Here is a 20401-nt window from a genome sequence, read left to right as displayed (position 1 = left end):
GGCACTGTTCTTGTGCAGGCCTTGCTCGCGCTTGTTGAACACATGAATACAGATTCCTTGAAACCCATGTATTTTTTAAGCCAGAAATGATCAAGTGCACCTGTAGTCCAGCTAAACCGGAGACAGAGACAGAGGAACTGCTCAAGTCCAGGAGGCTGGGGCCAACCTAGGCACTTTAACAAGACTCCGTCTCAAAATAACACATTTTTAAGTAATTTCAAAACACAAAATTACTTAAAAATTTACTATAAAGTTTATTCAATTGTCTTTAAAAAAGAATAGCATTTCCCTCTGTTTTTCTCATTTTTCTTTTCTTTTTGCTGGAACTGGGGCTTACTTTTGCTAGTGGCTGGCACTTTACCACGTGAGCCACGGCTCCGCTCCTGGCCTTTGGCTGCCCTGGCTTTAAACTGTGACTCTCAGACACCAGCCTCCGTGGCTGGCTGGGATTCCAGGCAGAAGCCGCCAGTGCCCAGCACCGCTCTCCGTTCCTGACAACTCTACTATCCTCCTTTGCCACACAGCTTCCCGTGTACGCTTTAGGCTATGACAAGAACCACAGCACTGTGGACATACAACACATTCCTGGCAAACAGGAGGGCACTTCAGGGAGAGGACAAGGGAGGACACTGTCGGACAGTGAGAAGCAGTCTCGCCTCTAACAAGCACTGACAAGAGTCAGAGCGACCCTAGGGGTTCAGGGGCACTGACGAGAGAAACCAAGTTCTGGCTCTTGACCTGTTACAGCCCAACGCACCTTGGAGAGCGCAGCCACCCTCTGGGCCAGCTCAGCCTCCACCTCCGGTAAGGTCTCGGCTTTCCGCAGGGTCTGCTGCAGCTTCTGCTCCGCCAGCTCCAGGCGCTCCTGTAACTGCCGGTTTTTATCTTCCGTCTAGAGGAGAGCTCAGTGTGAGAGTACAGCGGTCCAGCACTTGCCATGCGCAGCAGAAACAAGTGGAATGCGTACCGCCACAGGCAGCAGGCCTCTGGGTAGCAGCTTCAGAGTGAGGCTTTTCTCATTTATCTTTTTGGGCTTGATGAACAAACTTACTTCACAAAACATCTGCTTCTTCTAAATATCTTTGAAGAAGCTTTATTTACTTTTGGTGCAGGTCCCTGAGCTTTTTCACTCAATCATAGTGTTTTACCACTTGAGCCGCACAGCTCCATTTCCAGCTTTCTGGTGTTAACTGAAGGTAAGAGTCTCATGGACTTTCCCACCCAGGAAATCTTAATCCTCCTGATCTCAGCCTCCTGAGCAGCTAGGATTATAGGCATGAGACACAGGCACCAGGCTAAGCTGACTTATTCTTATAAACAACTTAGGGTAAGAATACTTGGTACTAATCCTGGTCAAAAATAAACAACCTCAGACCCCTCAGTACTAGCTGGGTGTCGTGACCACTGCCTGTCACCGCAGGACTCTGGGAGGTGAGGCAGCAGACTCTCAAGGTTGAGGCCAGCCCAAGCTTCATGGTGAGGCTCTCTTGGAGGGGACAGCTCTGCCAAGAGCACAGAGCAAGCTTCCAATCTTCCAAGAGCATACTTACTCAATGGCAAGCTATACCGACTACTTTGTAAATGACATTATTACAACACTGCTTTCTTTTTCTTTCTTTTTTTGCCAGTCCTGGGCCTTGGACTCAGGGTCTGAGCACTGTCCCTGGCTTCTTTTTGCTCAAGGCTAGCACTCTGCCACTTGAGCAACAGCGCCACTTCTGGCCATTTTATACACACACACACACACACACACACAGACACACACAGTGCCACTTCTGGCCATTTTATACACACACACACACACAGCGCCACTTCTGGCCATTTTACACACACACACACACACACACACACACACGGTGCTGGGGAATCGAACCCAAGGCTTCATAGATATGAGGCAAGCACTCTTGCCACTAGGCCATATTCCCAGCCCAACATTACTTTCTTTAAGGCAAGGTGTCACATGATTTAGCATAAGCTGGCCTCAAACTTTCAATCTTTCCTGCCTCAGCTTTCTGAGTGCTGAGGCTACACGTGTGTGGCTGACTCAGGTTTTTCTGGTTAATTCTCAAGCATCTGAGATTACACAGAATCAAGAGTAAGGGTGGTTTGTCAATGAGTACAGAGATGCTAATCTTATGACTGATTTCTTTTTAACTTGCCATTCTCATATTGTTCCCAGTTACCAACAAGTAATTATCTTGAAATTCTCTGTCACTCTGCTCATTTAGTATGAATGATTAAAACTTTATTTATGTATTTATTTTTGGCCAGTCCTGGGGCTTGGACTCTGGGCCTGAGCACTGTCCCTGGCTTCTTTTTGCTCAAGGCTAGCACTCTGCCACTTGAGCCACAGCGCCACTTCTGGCCATTTTCTGTATATGTGGTGCTGGGGAATTGAACCCAGGGCCTCATGTATATGAGGCAGGCACTCTTGCCACTAGGCCATATCCCCAGCCCTGATTAAAACTTTAAAATAAAGACATCATTAAAAAAAATCAAGGACTGAAGCTCTATGAAATGATTTCACCTTTTGTTTTCCAGTGCTGGAGGTGGAACTCAGGGTGTTGCACATGGATTAAACCTCAAATAAACACAGCTTCTAAGCTGAAGTAACCCGCCATCTCCTCAACATAATATGCTAAGATCATAAAACTGCTACTGGACTTGACTTGCCACATGCAACTTTCAGCACAAAAGGAACTTTAACTTCATTAATAATTAACTGAAGCCAAAAACAGGCCCATGAAGTCCATTACCTGCCGGTGCATAGAATCCTTATTTGCAATCTCGTTTTCCAGTTTGTCGTTGAGGTCGTGTACCGATGTGGCCTCGCGCTGGGCAGCAAGGTAGCGCTTTTCAAGGGTGGTGATCCTCTCCTCCATGTCCTCCTTCTGGGCCATGGCCTGCAGTTCAGAGGGAAAAGGCAGGTGACGATATGCAACATCTGCAAACGCTCTATGGAGAAAACACCTGGCAAAACATAAAGTTGCGGTCCCCCAAACTAAAATGATACATGTCCATTTTCTGAAATGTGATTGAGACGGACCTGCCTCAGACATCAGACACATCCGGCTGTGAGGTGTGACTAGCACAGGTTCATCTGGCGTAACATACTTGATGGCTTATAATGTCATCAATTTTATTCTTTTCTACATATGAAATGTATTAAAAAACACATACAAAAATAAGCTTCACGTCATCAAATATATTTTAAAATATGCACAGTAAGCCACCCCAATACTGTAAGAACCCAAGCAGATGAAGATAACCCCAGTGAGGGGTGGCCTATGTCTGCCCCAGCTACAAAGGAGCTTTGACAGGATGGGGTGCAGCCTTCTTAATGGACATAGCAGCAAGACTCAGGTCTCAATTTTGTGCAGCAGAAGTTGTATAGAAATCTCATGCAATTTACAACATACAAACACATTGAAAAATGGGAATGGAAGTCAAAGTTTAGTTAGATACCACTGAAGTTTGTAATGAAATTAATATTATGCACTACCCACTACTGAGACCAGGACACATAAATTATCTAATGCAGGCAAAAAACTAATATAACCTAGTAGGGTCTGTAATATATGGGAATATTTTCCTTTGGTCTGCACTCTTGCATAAAATTATTCATGCTAAGCTTCTCTGCTCCCCACACATGCTGAGCAGCAAGGAGACCCCATGGATAAGTGCCAGACAGTCTCCAAGCCCAGGCAGAAATGCTGTTAGAAATGGGTACATCCAGGTATGTTCTTACACTATGGTCCCGAGGACCAGGTGAGAGTGAACATCCCACTCTTAGCGCTGGCCTGACCTCTGATAGCCAACACCATACCATCCACTAAAGAGGCACATCAAAACACAAGGTGGCCTGTCACAGACCACCTCACACCACAACAGGATGGCCGATACCAAGTCTACTTGCTAGGTGGACAGGAGAAAGACACCTAACAAGGCAAAGGACACATGCACGGCGCACAGTCTGAGGCAGCGCAGGAGGGAACCCCAGGAAAGCCAGTGTGTGCCCTTCTCTACCCCTCAACATCTGCACAGGAAAAGGCTGTGTTGCCACCATGGCATGAGGCAGCCAGTTCCTGTTACTCACACAATAGTGCAAGGTGGAAGAAGATGGGCGGGCACAAGAGAAAAGCAGCATGGGAAAGGGGACTTGAGCACACTGCAATCTTTGCCACCACTCACTTCTCGGACATCTCGTTGCAACTTTGTGTTCATCTCTTCAGACTTGATGAGATCCTTTCTGGCTGTGTCCAGATCTTCTTCCAGCTCTGCCACATGACTGGAGAGGGCGGCCAGACGCTCTTTCATCTGGCTCTGCTCTCTTGACTGCTTGTCTATGACTTCCTGGAGCTCCATTACCTTCGCAAGGTCTTCCTCGTGGCTAAGGGATCCATCGGAAGATCTCTGATGGAAAAAAGATAGACCCTTACAGACAGACATGTTTAGTACACTCTATGATAAAACACTTCCAGCAAGCAGGGGCTACCCAAGTAAGATTTCTACAGTCTGCAGACACTGCATGCAGGTGCTATATTTTCAGCATAGCTGCTCAACAGCTCCATATAGATGGCGGGGACCAGGAGTACCAGAAGGGAAACCAAGAGAAAGCCCAGTGACTTGCCTTTCCATTCGTGCTTGGTGTGTTTTCCTGCTCGTGGTTGATGTCAAGCACCCCATCTGTTAGTGTTTTCTTCTGATTATTCTGTTCTTTAAGAATCATTAGCTAAAACAGAAAACTTGAATATGAGGAGGGTAAAACATCTTAAATAAGTTAAGTGAGTAAAGATAGCAAAATGCCTTTGGGAAAAGCAAGACTATACACTGCTAAACAAAGAATAAAAAGACAGCATAAGCCCAGGCTCTCCTACTGAACACACACAGGTTGTTAGAATTCATACCTACAGGATAAACCATCTATTCAAAAGACTGAATGCTGACATCAAAGTCTAGCAACCCCAGCAGAATGGTGCACAACTAGAAAAACACCTCTGACGTCTGGCACTCTGTATGCTTAGGGATAGTATTCTATTAACCTCTGACAGTGCCTCAAGCTCACCTCTTTGTGTGTAGCACCCAGTTCTTCTTCTAACAAGCTGCACCTCTCCAGTGCTACTCGGAGCCGCTCTCGCACCTGGAAATAAAGGGGTCACTGCATGCATTTACTTCATAGGTACATATAGGTACAGTTACCTAACGTGGTATTAGTGAGATGGAAGAATAACTGTAGTATCTTTCATTGACATTTACTGTCAAAAGACTTCCTTACGAATGAATTTATTTTGTTTTTGTTTTCTGGGATAAGCTCTCACCAGGTAATCCAGGTTGGCCTGGAACTCATACTCCTCCTGTCTCACGCTTCCCAATACTCAGGCGGCAGGTGAAAACCACAATAACTTTCAACTTTAAATCTGGGAAAATTCTGCCCCTGAATAGATTACCAAAATCGTAATAGCAAATCAATGCAGAGAATTCATCAATGTTAAGACACATGTGCCAGCTGGTGCTTGCTAGCCATGTAGAGCACTCGTCTTCTAAGAGAGATGTCTTTGTAAGAATTCAAGGAACTGTTAACTACAGTGTTGGTGCCTCACTGTGCTGATACCCACAGCATGTCGGTGTTCCTAGTGTCAGTGCCCCACAGGCACCGGTGCCCAGTGTCGGGGCCCCACAGGCATCGAAGCCTCCGGTGTTGGTGCTGCCCCACAGGCTTCAATGCCCCGTGTTGGTGCCCCACAGGTGTTGATGCTCACAGTGTTGTGCCCATGGTGCTGATGCCCACAGCATGTCAGTGTTCACAGTGTCAGTACCCACAGTATTGGTGACCCATAGTGTCAACGACCACAGCATGTTGGTGCCCCACAGTTAGAGCTTGGCAGTACCTTCTCATCCAGGGCTTTGTGGTGCTCAAACAAGGACTTCAGAGCTTTGAGCACCTCCACCTCACTGGACACACCGGCGGGGGACTGTGCTTGTCTCTTCACCACTGTCATCCTAAGAGATCGCTCATGCCTGGACACAAGGCACTCCAAATGCTCCAGCAGCAGCTGAAACAGAAGAATGGAAGAAAGGTGACAAGGAGCAACTCCCAATCACCTCTGAGTCCTCTCAACCAAGTGTGAATCCCTTGAAGCCAGCAGAAAGGTAGAGCTATTCCCTCAGCTCTCAAAGTCTCGTGCCTTGTCTGACGCTGTGCTCACAGAGCACAGTCAACTATGACCCAGGCAGGAGAGCTGTCTGTCTCCTTCGAGGACAGCAACACTGGTCCCCACACTGACTACAAAGGCAGACAAGAGGGCTGGGGATATGGCCTAGTGGCAAGAGTGCTTGCCTCGTATACTTGAGGCCCTGGGTTCAATTCCCCAGCACCACATATACAGAAAATGGCCAGAAGGGGCGCTGTGGCTCAAGTGGCAGAGTGTTAGCCTTGAGCAAAAAGAAGCCAGGGACAGTGCTCAGGCCCTGAGCCCAGGTCCCAGAACTGGCCAAAAAAAAGGCAGACAAGACCCAGAACCAAGACTAACCCTGGTATTGTTCCTTTCTGCTTTCAGCTCAGCAATTTCCTCTTCCCTCTCAAGGAGCTGCTCCCGGCACACATTCAGTTCTTTTGTGAGCGCTGCAAACTCCTAGAAAGCAGCAAAGGAAAAGGACAAACAATCACATAGAGAAGGACTTCCATTAGCCTCCACAGTCTCTGATTCTCTAGAGAGAGGGGAAAGAGCCACCAACAGGCCAGAGACCAAGATTCCCTCTGGATCAGCCCCCAGCCATGTGCCTTCCCACCACCAGGACCCTGGGGTACACATGGATGCACAGCAGGGGGTGGGGGGTCCAAGCCCCCCTCCTCAGCATCCACAGAAGATCAAAGTAATTCCAAAACTGGGACCTGGGATGAAGCAAATGAGGACATTTTTAAGTGACTCACAGTCACATGACCTAGAAGGGAAACAGCTGGAAGGCAACCACCTGGTCTGCCTTCTTGTCCAGATGCTGAGTCTCCCCTGGGAGATCGTAAGGCTTCGGAGATTCCCCAAGGGAGAAGGCTGAGCAGTGTCTCAGACCCAGTTTCTTAAGTCTGCAGAAGTTGCTTAGTCAACTCTACAAGATGGATTTTTCACAAGTAGGGGGGAGCCTTTTGCAAACTGTGGGAAGGCTGCTCATCCATTTGGGTGAGCTATCACAGGGCTGGCTGTTCCCGTGGCGTTGCCATTCGCTAGCACTGCAATACTGCTCTGGACACAGCGGACAGAAATCCACAGCCACCCTCCCTTCCTCCTTCCCGAAAGGAGTAGAAAGCTGCATCTCTGGCCAGTGACCCACCCCTGGAGGTTTCTCTTCTTTTTCTTTTTGTAAGGGTCCTGGGGCTTGAACTCAGGGCCTGGGCACTGTCCCACTTCTGGCATTTTGGTAGGTAACTGGAGACAGGAATCGCATAAGACTTTCCTGCCAGAGCTGGCTTCAGACCACAACCCACAGATCTCAGCTTCCTAGGGTTAGAGGGCACTGGTGAGCCACTGGTGACCAGCTGTGTGTGTGTCTGTGTGTGTGCACGCACGCAAACTCATACTGAAATTCCACTCAAGAGCCTTGCACTTTGTAAGCAAGCTCTCTTCCACTTAACATCTCTAGCTCCTCACTCATATTTCAATGGAACAAAAGACCTTCAAAGTAAGTTAAAGCTTAGCTGGGCACTGGTGGCTCATGCCTGTAATTCTAACTACTCAGAATGCTATGATCTAAGGAACATGGTTCAAAGCCAACCTGGGCAGAAAAGTCCCTGCAAGACTCTTATCTCTAATTAACCACTCAAAAACCTCAAGTAGAGCTATGACTCAAAGTGGCAGAGCACTAGCCTTGAGCAAAAGAGCTCAATGACAGCATCCAGGCCTTGAGTTCAAGCCCTACAACAAACAAAGAAAAACTAAGTTAAAGCAACTGCCAATGTTTCTTTGTTTTAGTGTTTTCCTTTAAAGGGCAGAGGAGGTTTGGTAAACCAATCAGCCCTTCCATATGGAGAGTGCATCAACTGGAGAACTAGGAAAGAATGGACAATTGCATAAGTTGCGTTCTACCCATCCTTCATGACCCAAGGCCAGTGTGGGCTATGAAGGAGCTGAAGCTCTACCTGTGCTGTATGGGACAGAAGAGTAGAATTAAACAATGTATTGCTTCTTGACCATTATTTCAGAGGGAGACTTTGCAGAGACCCTGAAGGACACTGAGTATTTTCATGGTGTGGTAAGCTAGCAGTCACTTTCATTTGCTCAATTTCTCTTAGAAGAAACCACTGTTTCTCTTGCAGGCACCAGAATGTGGGTAATCCACTCCTAGTCTGGCAACAGGAGGACCTCTGGGACCTGCCCCCCATGGGAAGGTAGAGAAAGGGGTGAAAAAACAACTCTTCAAAGCTCCTGGCAATTGCTCCCCATGCAACTGCAAACGAGGAATATGTATCAACGGGTGGCTCTGCACAGTACCTGGGAGGCTGAGGCAGGAGAATTACAAGTTCTCCCCTGCCTTGGTTAGCTTTCACACACACACACACACACACACACACACACACACACACACACACACACACACACGCCCTGGTTAGCTTACACACACACACGCCCGCCCCTGCCCCTGACAAGCCGTGTTCAGAAAAGTCTGTAAGAGAAGCAGGGATTCTTGATGAGAGCAGAGTCCAATCTGAGAAGACAGGCCCAGGTGAAGAATGGAGTCACTGCTTTCTGAGAACAAGTGAATAGGGGAAAAGTGTGCTGAATGACAGAGCTAAGCATTCGATTTCAGGCATGCTGAATACGGGAAGATTATTGTGCAGTTCCAAGCATGAAGTTCTTAGCAGTGTAGGGAAGTGGGTGTCCAGTGAGCTTCACCCCGTGCAAATTACTAAGGCACCAAACGCAGCCTGGGGATGGGGTTCAAACTCTAGAGTCTGCCATCAAAGGGCACCAAGGAGCCTGGGCCTGGCCAGTGAGGCACGAGCAGAACCAGTACACCCGGATGCTGGCAGGTCGAGTCAGCTAACTCAATGCCGACTGTGGCATGTGTTTAAATGGAGACCAATAATGACCACCACATGGTTATAGGAACTGTTTGCTACAGCAGTGGGCTGAACAAAACAGAATGGGGAAAGGAGAAATGCACCGATCTGTGCCATACAAGAGAAAGAGAAAGAAGACAGTGGCTGGGTCACAAATGCCCTTTCAGAAGATGAGACAGATGTTTGCATGTGATGACAAGAATCCAGGAAATGGAAAACAGACTGAGTGGTAACTGAGCAGCTTCATGAGGACAGGGCCAAGTGGCTGAGAGGCTATCCTCTTCAGAGCTCTCCCACAGTATGAGAGAGGAGACGGGAACATCAATCCAGACTTGGGGGGGGGGGGGTGCTGGAGTTGAATCCAGAAGTTCCTTCTGGATTTCTTCCAATTTCACTAAGAAAAATAGATGCACTGTCATTGCATTTATGATTGGGAAGGAACCATCTGGAAGCAGACAGGCCAAGATGTCATTGAGAAGAGACCTAACCGTTGTCCCTCGCTATATCACTTATTGATATAGTTCACTTATTGAGGCTTTAATGTACTGCAGGCTTTTAAAACAATACGTAGTGATCCCTCATCTATTGCAGGAGCTATGTTCCAGAGACCCCGCGATAGGCGAAAACCTGCAAAGTAGCAATAAGTAAACCGCGATATATAAGAGACGGCTATATAATGCTGCTATACTTTGTGGGTTTTCAACTACTGAGGGATCTCCGGAACATAATTCCTACAATAGGTGAGGGGTCACTGTACAGTCAGCAGACCGTGGAGTAAACAAGAGTAAGCTGGGCACAAGTCTCAGCCAATACATGCAACAAAGTGAGAGAGATGTGGGATGCACAGGACTCAGATGACAATGCTGTCACAGGATTTCAGGTGGGCACGAAGCACAATGTGGTAGCAGGAGCCTAGGACATAGGACTCAGGAAGGCAAAGTGGCACATTTATTTTAACAATGAGGCTGGAGGCATGGCTGAAGTGATAGAGAGCCTGCCTAACAAGCTCAAGGCCCTCAGTTCAAACTCCTGTAGCAGTGGGGGGAAAAAATGTCTACAATGTACAAATAAAACAGACAGACAGACTTGGAAGCTGGGAGGGCACTTGAGATGTAGGTATCAAAACCGCTGGACACCGAAAGGTGAGCATGGCCAAATTGCCCCTAGCACAGGCCTCTGTGTCCCTGTTGTCCATCTTTGTCTTGTTCACACCCTTCCCTAAAACTCTGCTGACCCCACACCATCTTCAATCACATAATGGTTAGCTATGCCCACTAAATCCAAAATGGGTATGCTCAGTGGCAGAGTGCCTGCCTAGCACACACAAGGCCCCAGGTTTCATCCCCAACATTGACAACATATACAGAGATACAGATGCACTGTTACTACAGTTCACTCCTATTATTTTGGCTAAATTATAGGTATTTCCAATAAATTCAGTACCAAAACCATCCCCTTGTACAAAGATCTACTATGGGTTAAGAGCAAAATTCATGGAACTTGCCATTATTTTACTCAAAGAAAAATCTTTCTCTTGGGCTGGGAATGTGGACTAATATAGAGTGCTTGCCTCATATACATGAAGCCCTGGGTTCGATTCCTCAGCACCACATATACAGAAAAGGCCAAAAGTGGTACTGTGGCGCAAGTGGCAGAGTGCTAGCCTTGAGCAAAAAGAAGCCAGGGACAGTGCTCAGGCCCTGACCTCAAAGCCCAGGACTGGCAAAAAATCTTTCTCTTTACTCAAGAAGTTGACAACTGAAAATGTATTAAAAGAAATTTAATTTAGGAGTTCAGATAAAAAGTAAGCAGGAAATTCTAGAGTTTAGGATTACAAAACCCAGGCTCTGATGTGAACTGCCTGTATTGTTACTGAAAAAAAAATGACTACAGCAAGCCAAGCGCTGGTGAGTGATAAAATGCTCAAAAAAACCCTCTGTATTACCTACTCGGGAGGCTGAGATCTGAGGATCCCGGTTCAAAGCCAGCCTGGGTCAGGAACGTTCCTGAGACTTATCACCAAAAAAACCAGAAGTGGTACTGTGGCTCAAAGTGGTAGAGCCAAAGTGGTAGAGCTGTAGCCTTGAGCTGAAGAGCTCAGGACAACACCCGGGCCAAAGGTCAAGCCCCATGACCAAAAAAAAAAAGACTACAGCAAACCTCAAACAGAGCCAATAAAGATCAGTTTGATTACCATCATAGTAATCTAATGGTTAGCATACATTGTTTTTTCTTTAATAAGTTAAAGAGAGGGAAGGGTTAACATTATCCAAAAAGAAATGTACTCTGTACCTGACTTATGAAATGGATTATAACCCCTTTGTACATTACCTTTATAATAATAAAAAAATAAATTTAAATAAATAAAACCACATACACACAATTTAGCCAGGTGCCAGTGGCTCGTGTCTGTAATCCTAGCTATAGCTGAGATCTGTGGATCACAGTTCAAAGCCACCCTGGATAGGAACACATCCACGTGCCTCTTTTCTCCAATTAAGAAACAAAAACTCAGAAGTGGAGCTGTGGTTCAAGTGGTAGAGCACTAGCCTTGAGCACCAAAGCTCAGGGACAGTGCCCAGGCCCTGAGTTCAAGCCCTAATACTTTCTCTCCGTCTCTGTCTCCTTGTCTCTGTCTCTGTCTCTCCCAGGCCCAGAGTCCAAGCCTCATAACCGACAAACAAAACTTCACCAACACAACCATTTTAAAGTACATACAGGCTGGGAATATGGCCTAGTGGTAAAACTGCTTGCCTCGTATACAAGGAGCCCTGGGTTCGATTCCTCAGCACCACTTGTATAGAAAAAGCCAGAAGTGGCGCTGTGGCTCATGTGGTAGCCTTGAGCAAAAAGAAGCCCGGGACAATGTTCAGGCCCTGAGTTCAAGTCCTAGAACTGGCAAAAAACAAAACAACAATAAAGTACATACCCAGTCTGTTCATATGCTACAAGCCAGAGCTGGGAGGGAGAGAGGGTCAAGGAGCAACCGGTTTTCAGTAACACTTTGTGGGCCCCAGCCCCATCTGGAGCAGGGAATTACATCTCATTGGAAGTGAGGATGGATCAGCTGGCTTGCAAGATGACAATACTTCACGTCTTCTGTAGTCAATAGCTTACACAGTAATGGCTTGTTATTCCGACTGAAGTCACAGTCATTAACTTCTCTCTCATCACATACAAATGACACCCACTTATACTGATTGTAACAACACAAGTTTTCACGCAGCAGCCACCTCTTTATGCTTCCAGACTTTCTTCTGCAATGACTGATCATCTTTTCAAGCCCACCCATTTTGAGGAAGGACAAACATCCGCCTCATGTCTTCTAGATAGTGCTCCTGCCCAGACATTCATATAATGAAATACTCTACCCTAAGCCAATTTCCTTTTGTCTACTTATACTACAAGAAAAGCACAGCATTGATTTTCTAACATTACATAATTAGATAGATCTTTTAATAAATGTCATTTTAAAACAAATATAACCATTTAAAATATTACAAGAAGGAAGTATTGGATTGCTCTAAGGTGTACACCTAGAAACAGACCTGCTGGATCTGTTATGTGTTTTTCAATCCTTCCAATGTTATAAATTATAGACTATGTCCTAAATACTTTTTTTGCCAGTCCTGGAGCTTGGACTCAGGGCCTGGGCACTGTCGCTGACCTTCTTTTGCTCAAGACTAGAACTCTACCACTTGAGCCACAGCGCCCCTTCTGGCCTTTTCTTTTTATGTGGTACTGAGGAATGGAACCCAGGGCTTCAGGCACGCTAGGCAAGCACTCGACCACTAAGCCACATTCCCAGACCCTGTTAGATTTACGTGTTGTGACAAAACAAAAGTTCAAGACCACAGACACTCAGATGATGGAGTGTAGAGACTCCACTGCAAGGCCAGCTTGACATCCCTGACTAGGACTTTCTAAACCTAAAATGTAGGGAAAGAGACAGGGTTAGATTTGTAGACACTAAGTTCAAGTCTAGAAACACCAAAATAAATACTTTTTAAAAAGTGCATTTCTTGGGGCTGGGAAAGTGGCTTAGCAGTAAAGTGTTTGCCTAGCATGCATGAAGTCCTGGGTTCCATTCCTCAGCACCACATAAGCAGAAAAAGCCAGAAGTGGCACTGTGGCTCAAGTGGCAGAGTGCTAGCCTTGAGCAAAAAGAATCCAGGGATAGTGCTCAGGCCCTGAGTTCAAGCCCCAGGACTGGCAAAAAAAAAAAAAGTCTTAAAGACTTTCCTCCCCAGACTGGCTTTGAACTGTGGTCCTCAGATCTCAGCCTCCTGAGTAGGCTTACAGATGTGAGCCACCAGCACCCAGCCAGTCCTTTGGGTGTTAATGGGCTTTCTGTCACAGACATGAATGATCACATCCTGGCCCCAGCGGACCAGCCTCCAGGTCCTCTCCTCTTCAACTGCTTATACGCAAGACACTTGCCACTTGGAAACTCCAAAGGTTTCGGAGCTGTGAGTGAGGGGCAAAGGACCCCTCTCCCTCTCCCTGCCATTGTGATCATTACAATACAATGTCAGTGGCTGCCTTCAAGCTTATGTTAGCAAATCTCCAGAAAAACTGTGGCATATGCACAATGCTGTTTACTACCAATTTTCATTTGCCTTTTTGTGGTTCTAGGATTTGAAGTCAGTGCCCCACACTGGTCAGGCAGGCTTTGCCCACTTCCCATTTTTCAAGAGCACTTAAGAAAGCCACAATGGAGGGTTGTTTTTTGTTTGTTTGTTTTTTACATGTGATTAAGCAATCCGCAAGCTATCTCCCAGGTGCAGGTCAATGAGAGAGATGGCTGGAGAGCTCTCTGACAGTACTTCCCAAGGCTGTTCAGCCAGTGCTAGCACATGCAGAGGTTAGGAGCCAGGCCCAGGCAGTCACCACCAGCTGCGGGAAGCACTAGTGATGGGAGGGACACTGACACACTACAGGGTCACACAACACTATTTCTGCCTGGGGTGGAGAGCTGAGTTCAGACACACTGAGAAATGCTGGCCAGCCCTTTAATAGACTTGGTCACAACAGAAAACCAAGCCTAGAGGGCGGGGGCAGGAAGAATGAGGCAGGCCACTTTCCTTTTGGTATCTGGTACAGCTTTGGACACATCAGGTGAAAGACAGCAAGCTAAGGTTAATAAGCAGATATTCCAGAATGAATCAAAGGCACTCGTATAAAACCCCTCCTGAAAGCTTTCTGGGAGGATTCCCTCACACATGGAATGAGTGGGCCTCTAGTCCTCCCACTACACTTACTACGCTCTGCTGACAAGTCAAAGAGGCACAAATGCCCCACTGTGTTAAGACCATATATCTAAGGAAGGCTGAATGCAATAGACATAACTGAACTTGAAAAGGCTTTTGATTCTCTGTCATGCAGTTTTCACAGCCAGAATGACACTGCCTACGGAAAGTATGCTGATTAGTGGAGAAGGTAAAGAGAATGGGCTTATTATTGTCAAGCAAGGAAGAGTCTGGACACGTCTGTCTCCAGCCCTTCACAGCCCTGCCTCCGCCAGTGCAGACCACATCTACCGTGATCCTCCCCACGAGAGGTTCTTCCTGTGAGCTCGCAGCTCCCTACGCCTTTCCTTCTCCCACCACCTACCTCCTGGGTGCAGCACCTCCGTCAAAGGACCCAAATTTTCTACACCGCACATCTAGTGTGTGTTCCTCTTGCTGAGCTCTATTCCCACCGCTGTCCAGGCCCCAGGCCCAGGCCCGCTGGCCTCCCGTTACCCTGACTCTGTGAAGGATCTCCAGATCCTCCCAGGGAGAGCGACAAAGGATCGTCTGAAGGCCCCATAGCACTGCCAATGCTGTCCAGTGCTTTCCTAAGTCCACGTGGGTTCTCCATCTCTTATAGGAAAGTGTCTAGCAGAGTGGAAGTGTCCACACTTGAGTACACATGGAATTACTATCTTAGACAGCGAAAACTTCTACCATGAAGTCTTTCTCCCTCCACTTCCATGTTCTGCATACAAAAGAGCCCCCAATCATAAGCAGTTTATCCTCTAACAATCAGGTATATTAAAAATGAACCAAAGTCTAGATAAAGAACTAATGAAGATAGTTTATTAAGTTTTTCTGCCAGGCGCCAGTGGCTCATGCCTATAATCCTAGCTACTTAAAAGGCTGAGATCTGAGGATCGTGGTTCAAAGCTAGCCAGGGCAGGAAAGTCCCTATGAGACTTCTATCTCCAGTTAACAACTCAAAACCCAGAAGTGGCACTGTGGCTCAAGTGATAGAGCACTAGCCTTCAGCACAAAGCAGCTCAGGAACAAAGCCTGAGTTCAAGCCCTACAACCAACAAAAAAAAAGTTTTCCTTTGTGGCTCAAGTAAAGCTAAGTTAACAGCAACTTAAGCTCAAGAATGAATAGTTTTGGGCCTTTGATGCTGTTGTGGTTTTTAAGAGAGGGCCTCAATACGTAGCCTAAGCTAGCCTCCAACTCATGATTCTTCTGCCTTGGTGCCTCCGTGCTAGGATTACAGGCATGCACAGGAGTGAGGCAGGAGTACAAGACACTATGCTCAATACACCTAAGACACAAACTGTAGTAACTCTGTATTTGGTTAATTTTTATTATTTTCAAATTGTTTTCATATTATCTCATCATATTTTATTCTCAGCAACACCAGTAAGGCACAAGCAATTATTACCTCATTTTACAAATAAGAATACAGAACCAGGCAGCTTAGAAAGGTGCAAAGGTCTCCTGGTAAATAAGTGGCTTAAGACTCAGAAGCCACAGAAAACATTACATTCAGGGAAGAGCTCCCAATACTAGTAAAGTCTCATTAAGTGTCACCAAAGCTTCCCCAACGGCAATGTGGAAGGGGCTAAGCTGAGGGATTGGCAGACAGGGGCCTGCTCCCTGCTGGATGGCCATTTTGTGAGGGTGTGAGCCTCACTAAATCTAGCCCTCACTAAATCACATACTATTGAAAAATAAATAGTATCCCAACTTTACAGACAATAAAACTCTTATTGGGGGCTAGGAATGTGGCTTACCAGTAGAGTGCTTGCCTAGCACGCATGAAGCCCTGGGTTCAATTCCTCAGCACACCAAGTCACCTTGTCACTGAACTTGTCCTTGAGGTCCTCTGAGCAGCAGCAGTTTCCAGGCCCACACAGCAACCCTGCTACCAGCTAAGACATCTGCTAACAAGCAGGCTATTGTACAAGCACAAGCAGGTTCACTCCAGGCAAGAGGGCTTCCGGTAGCACCTGGCCTCCCTAACAACAGCCATCTATAGCAGAAACACAACTCAGGGAACAGAAGAGGAAAAAAAGGAAGCACCAGGCTTTCAAGGTTTGTGAAAGGCACAAAAACTCTATCCACAGGAATGTGCTTTCATGCAAAGTCTTAATTCACTGCTAAGCTGTTTTTGGAACAAATATTTCTATGGTTTGCACAAGAAAACAATTATGAACATACATTTTCCCCCATTCCAAGCCTTATTCTACCCACCCACTACCATTTCCTGCACATTCTACCATTCAGCCGTCAGATGCCTCGCTGGTCGCATACACGCACGTGTCTGAGACAGCCTCCTTTCTGTCTCATTGAGATGAATCAGGAGGGGATGTACAAGGGCAGCAATAGCGTTAACGGAAGGAAGGAAATCTGAACAGCTCACTAGGGACAGATGGCAAGTTGTCCTGATCCAGCAAGGATGCACAGATCTCTTGCCTGACAGTGAACTAGCCATTTGGTGCTACCATATGCCACCCAACACCTGAGCCTCCTCCTATGACTAAAGGTCCACCCTTGAGGAACAGCGACTGACTCCAAGGGGCAGCTGATGCGCCAGCCTCTGTGGCCCTCACAGTCACTCTCCCTCAAGCTGCCTCGGAGCAGGAAGGGGACTATCCCTGAGCAGCCACTCAACCCGCTGGGCCCTGCGGTGATGTCAACGGCTCAGGGTGCAGTACAGGACAAGCAGCTTCCCCAGGATGGGCCATGCAGCTCCAAGCCTCATCGTCCTCCCACCTTCCCAGAGACAGTGTGGTCTACTAAAAAACTTCCTGGTTAGTTGGTCTGCATCTCCACACAGGCAGTCTTTTTTTTTTTTTTGGCCAGTCCTGGGGCTTGGACTCAGGGCCTGAGCACTGTCCCTGGCTTCTTCCCGCTCAAGGCTAGCACTCTGCCACCTGAGCCACAGCGCCCCTTCTGGCCGTTTTCCATATATGTGGTGCTGGGGAATAGAACGGAGAGCTTTATGTGTAGGAGGCAAGCGCTCGGGCCACTAGGCCATCTTCCCAGCCCGCACAGGCAGTCTTAAATAAGCCCCAATTGTCTTACTCTCCATCCTGTTCTCTTCTCAATGAGAAGTAAAAATGCACATTTAAAACACCACTCCTAGCAGGGCATAGTGGTACATGTATGTAATCCCAGCACTCCAGGGAAGCCGAGGCAAATGGATCAAGAGTTCAATACCATACTGGGCTAAATAAAACTCCAGGCCAGCTGGAGTAAGATGCTATCTCTTAAACAAAAAGCATCCTCTACTCTGGACATATTGCACGGAGAGACACTGTTACTGTGGGTGTCAGTATCTCTATGATGTTTGCAACTTCTCCCCATTTTTTTTCTTTTCTGCCTACTGATCACCATCAACTTTATCACCAGAAAAGCCAACCTTCACTACCTCAGCAAGCGTAATGACAAAATGGCCACAGCTGTGGAGTGCCTGTACCACAGCAGCCTGTGCCTTGCAGTCCTGAAATCCTGAAGCAGGCCCCGAAGTGAGCCGCAGAGCTAAAGTGACAGCCCTGACAGAGCCCACGTTCCACATGTGACCAAAGCCTCACCCCACCACCTCTCAACACCGCAGGTACCCACCAGGAAAATTCTCTTTCGGCTCCTGGCCTGCCCCCCGCCGTGTGTGTGTGTGTGTGTGTGTGTGTGTGTGTGTTTGTGTGTGTGTGTGTATTCTCTTTCGGCTCCTGGCCTGCCCCCCGCCGTGTGTGTGTGTGTGTGTGTGTGTGTGTGTGTATTCTCTTTCGGCTCCTGGCCTGCCCCCCGCCGTGTGTGTGTGTGTGTGTGTGTGTGTGTGTGTGTATTCTCTTTCGGCTCCTGGCCTGCCCCCCGCCGTGTGTGTGTGTGTGTGTGTGTGTGTGTGTGTGTATTCTCTTTCGGCTCCTGGCCTGCCCCCCGCCGTGTGTGTGTGTGTGTGTGTGTGTGTGTGTATTCTCTTTCGGCTCCTGGCCTGCCCCCCGCCGTGTGTGTGTGTGTGTGTGTGTGTGTGTGTGTGTGTGTGTGTGTGTGTGTGCTCATCATTGTTGGTCATAGGGCTTGAACTCAGGGACTAGACAAAGTCCCTGAGCTCTTTTGCTCAAGGCTAGTGCTCTACCACTCACATACTTTCCTGCCTATGCTGGCTTTGTTTTGTTTTCTTTTTGCCAGTCCTAGGGCTTGAACTCAGGGCCTGGGCACTGTCCCTGGCTTCTTTTTGCTCAAGGACAGCACTCTACCACTTGAGCCACAGCGCCACTTCCAGCTTTTTCTGCTCATGTGGTACTGAAGAATAAAACCCAAGGCTTTGTGCATGCTAGGCAAGCACCCTAACGCTAAGCCACCTCCCCAACCCTCCTAGGCTGTCACACGATCCCCAGATCTCGGCCTCCGGAGTAGAATTACAGACATAATCCACCAGCGCCTGGCTTTGGCCCTTCTCTTGAAACTACTATTCCTACACTCAAGGTAGAACTACAACCTCATGCAAGAGTATCTGATGCTATTGACTCTTAGGTGGGATCATTAAGGCCCCCCTAGGACCCCTTCAAGGGCTACTGTAGAGCGGGAAGCCAAGAAGCAGAAAGAAATGAAGTCTCAGCAGGTGAGGCTTCAGGAAGACTACCTGTTATATGAGTCCTGTGCAATGGTCTGTTTACTCACTGGGCATTGGTGGCTCACATCTATGATCTAACTACTTAGAAGGCTGCTATCTGAGGATCGAGGTTCAAAAGCCAGCTTAGGGATTCTTACCTCCCAACAACCACCAAAAAGGTCTAAGTGGAGCCATGGCCCAACTGGTAGAGTGCCAGCCTTGAGTGAAAAAGCTAAGGGAGAATGTAAAACTCTGAGTTCAAGCTCTAGTACCAGAGTGAGCGCGCGCACGCGCGCACACACACACACACACACACACACACACATCTCAGAGATGGGATTCTTCTAAAGGGTTTTAATCTACTGGGTCTATTCAACATCTTGTTCCACAGAGAAGGAACCTCAGAGGTTAGCAGTGACAAACCAGAGCCAGAGCCACCCCTCAGCTGCTAGCACATGTGCCTCCATAGTCTGCCTCCCTGCACTCTACCTATATCAAAGGCAGGGGACAAGGGAAGACCGTGCTGACTGCAACACAAAAATAATGCCTGGCTCATCTCTCATCTTCCCAAATATCACTCCATTTCCCTCTATACTGCCCTAGTAATTTGTTTAGTTACCTTTAAAATACTCACAGAGACATATGCCAACAAGTTTTAAGTTTACAATGGGCCAAGAGTTGATGGACAGGAAATAAAACAACAGTGACAGATGCCTGCAGGAGGCTAACATATGGCATCTTAAACCCGTGGCCTGGCACAGGGAAAAGTTTCCGGGAAAAGCAATGAGGAAAGAGAAATAATCAGAACTCTAAAGTTCTTGGATTAATCAAGCTAGATAGAACTAGACATCTAACAGGTGACTTAGAAGACTAGCCATGAGAGAAACCAACTTCAGATTTTTTCATAATAATTCGATTAACACACATTATACAAGGGGCAGGTGGGCTTCACTGTGACATTTCCACACATGTATACAAGGAATTCCAGTTGGCCAGGACCTCTCCCTCTACCCAGAGATCATTTCTTATTTGATGACATGCTGCTAAGTGCCCTCTGGGTGCCAGGCCACATAGGAAAGCCCCTGGCTCTGCCTCAGGCCTACTGCAGGCAGAGGAAGCTTGTGCAGCGGTACCAAGGACAGAAAGGCAGCTGGCTGGGAGCTAAGACCCTCTGCCCAGAACGATGGGACAGGCCCAGAAGCACCTAGGGGCGGCTGAGGGGCCCTGCTTTGGCCTATCTTGTCCTATAGTCAGACAACTCTGGAGCTCAGAATACTCCAGCACTCAGTACCACTGAGCTAGTCCCCAGACTTCTCTGCCTCAATGTCCTTCGTGAGGTGAGCACTAACATCACCCTGTTTCAGAGCCCCATAATGGACACCAGAGATATTTAGGAAGATGAGAGATGAGCCAGGCATTATTTTTGTGTTGCAGTCAGCACGGTCTTCCCTTGTCCCCTGCCTTTGATATAGGTAGAGTGCAGGGAGGCAGACTATGGAGGCACATGT

The 20401-nt window shown here is 47.4% G+C and overlaps 1 protein-coding gene across 4 annotated transcripts in view; it reads right to left on the bottom strand.

The window, feature by feature from the left end:
* Ppfia1 (PTPRF interacting protein alpha 1) overlaps window positions 1–20401 on the bottom strand; it is an 83184-nt gene that overhangs the window by 42571 nt on the left and 20212 nt on the right. For all 4 annotated transcript variants that reach the window (XM_048359665.1, XM_048359666.1, XM_048359668.1 and 1 more), the window contains exons 3-9: window positions 6531–6632; window positions 5889–6053; window positions 5066–5140; window positions 4631–4732; window positions 4192–4413; window positions 2757–2903; window positions 758–892 (exon numbers count right to left, since the gene is read on the bottom strand). In XM_048359665.1, coding sequence (XP_048215622.1) covers window positions 758–892; window positions 2757–2903; window positions 4192–4413; window positions 4631–4732; window positions 5066–5140; window positions 5889–6053; window positions 6531–6632 — 948 coding nt within the window. The remainder of the gene's footprint in view (window positions 1–757; window positions 893–2756; window positions 2904–4191; window positions 4414–4630; window positions 4733–5065; window positions 5141–5888; window positions 6054–6530; window positions 6633–20401) is intronic.

The sequence above is a fragment of the Perognathus longimembris genome, chromosome 13 (genome assembly GCF_023159225.1).
Source record: "Perognathus longimembris pacificus isolate PPM17 chromosome 13, ASM2315922v1, whole genome shotgun sequence".
NCBI lineage: Eukaryota > Metazoa > Chordata > Mammalia > Rodentia > Heteromyidae > Perognathus > Perognathus longimembris.
This window is presented reverse-complemented; position numbering and strand designations above follow the sequence as displayed.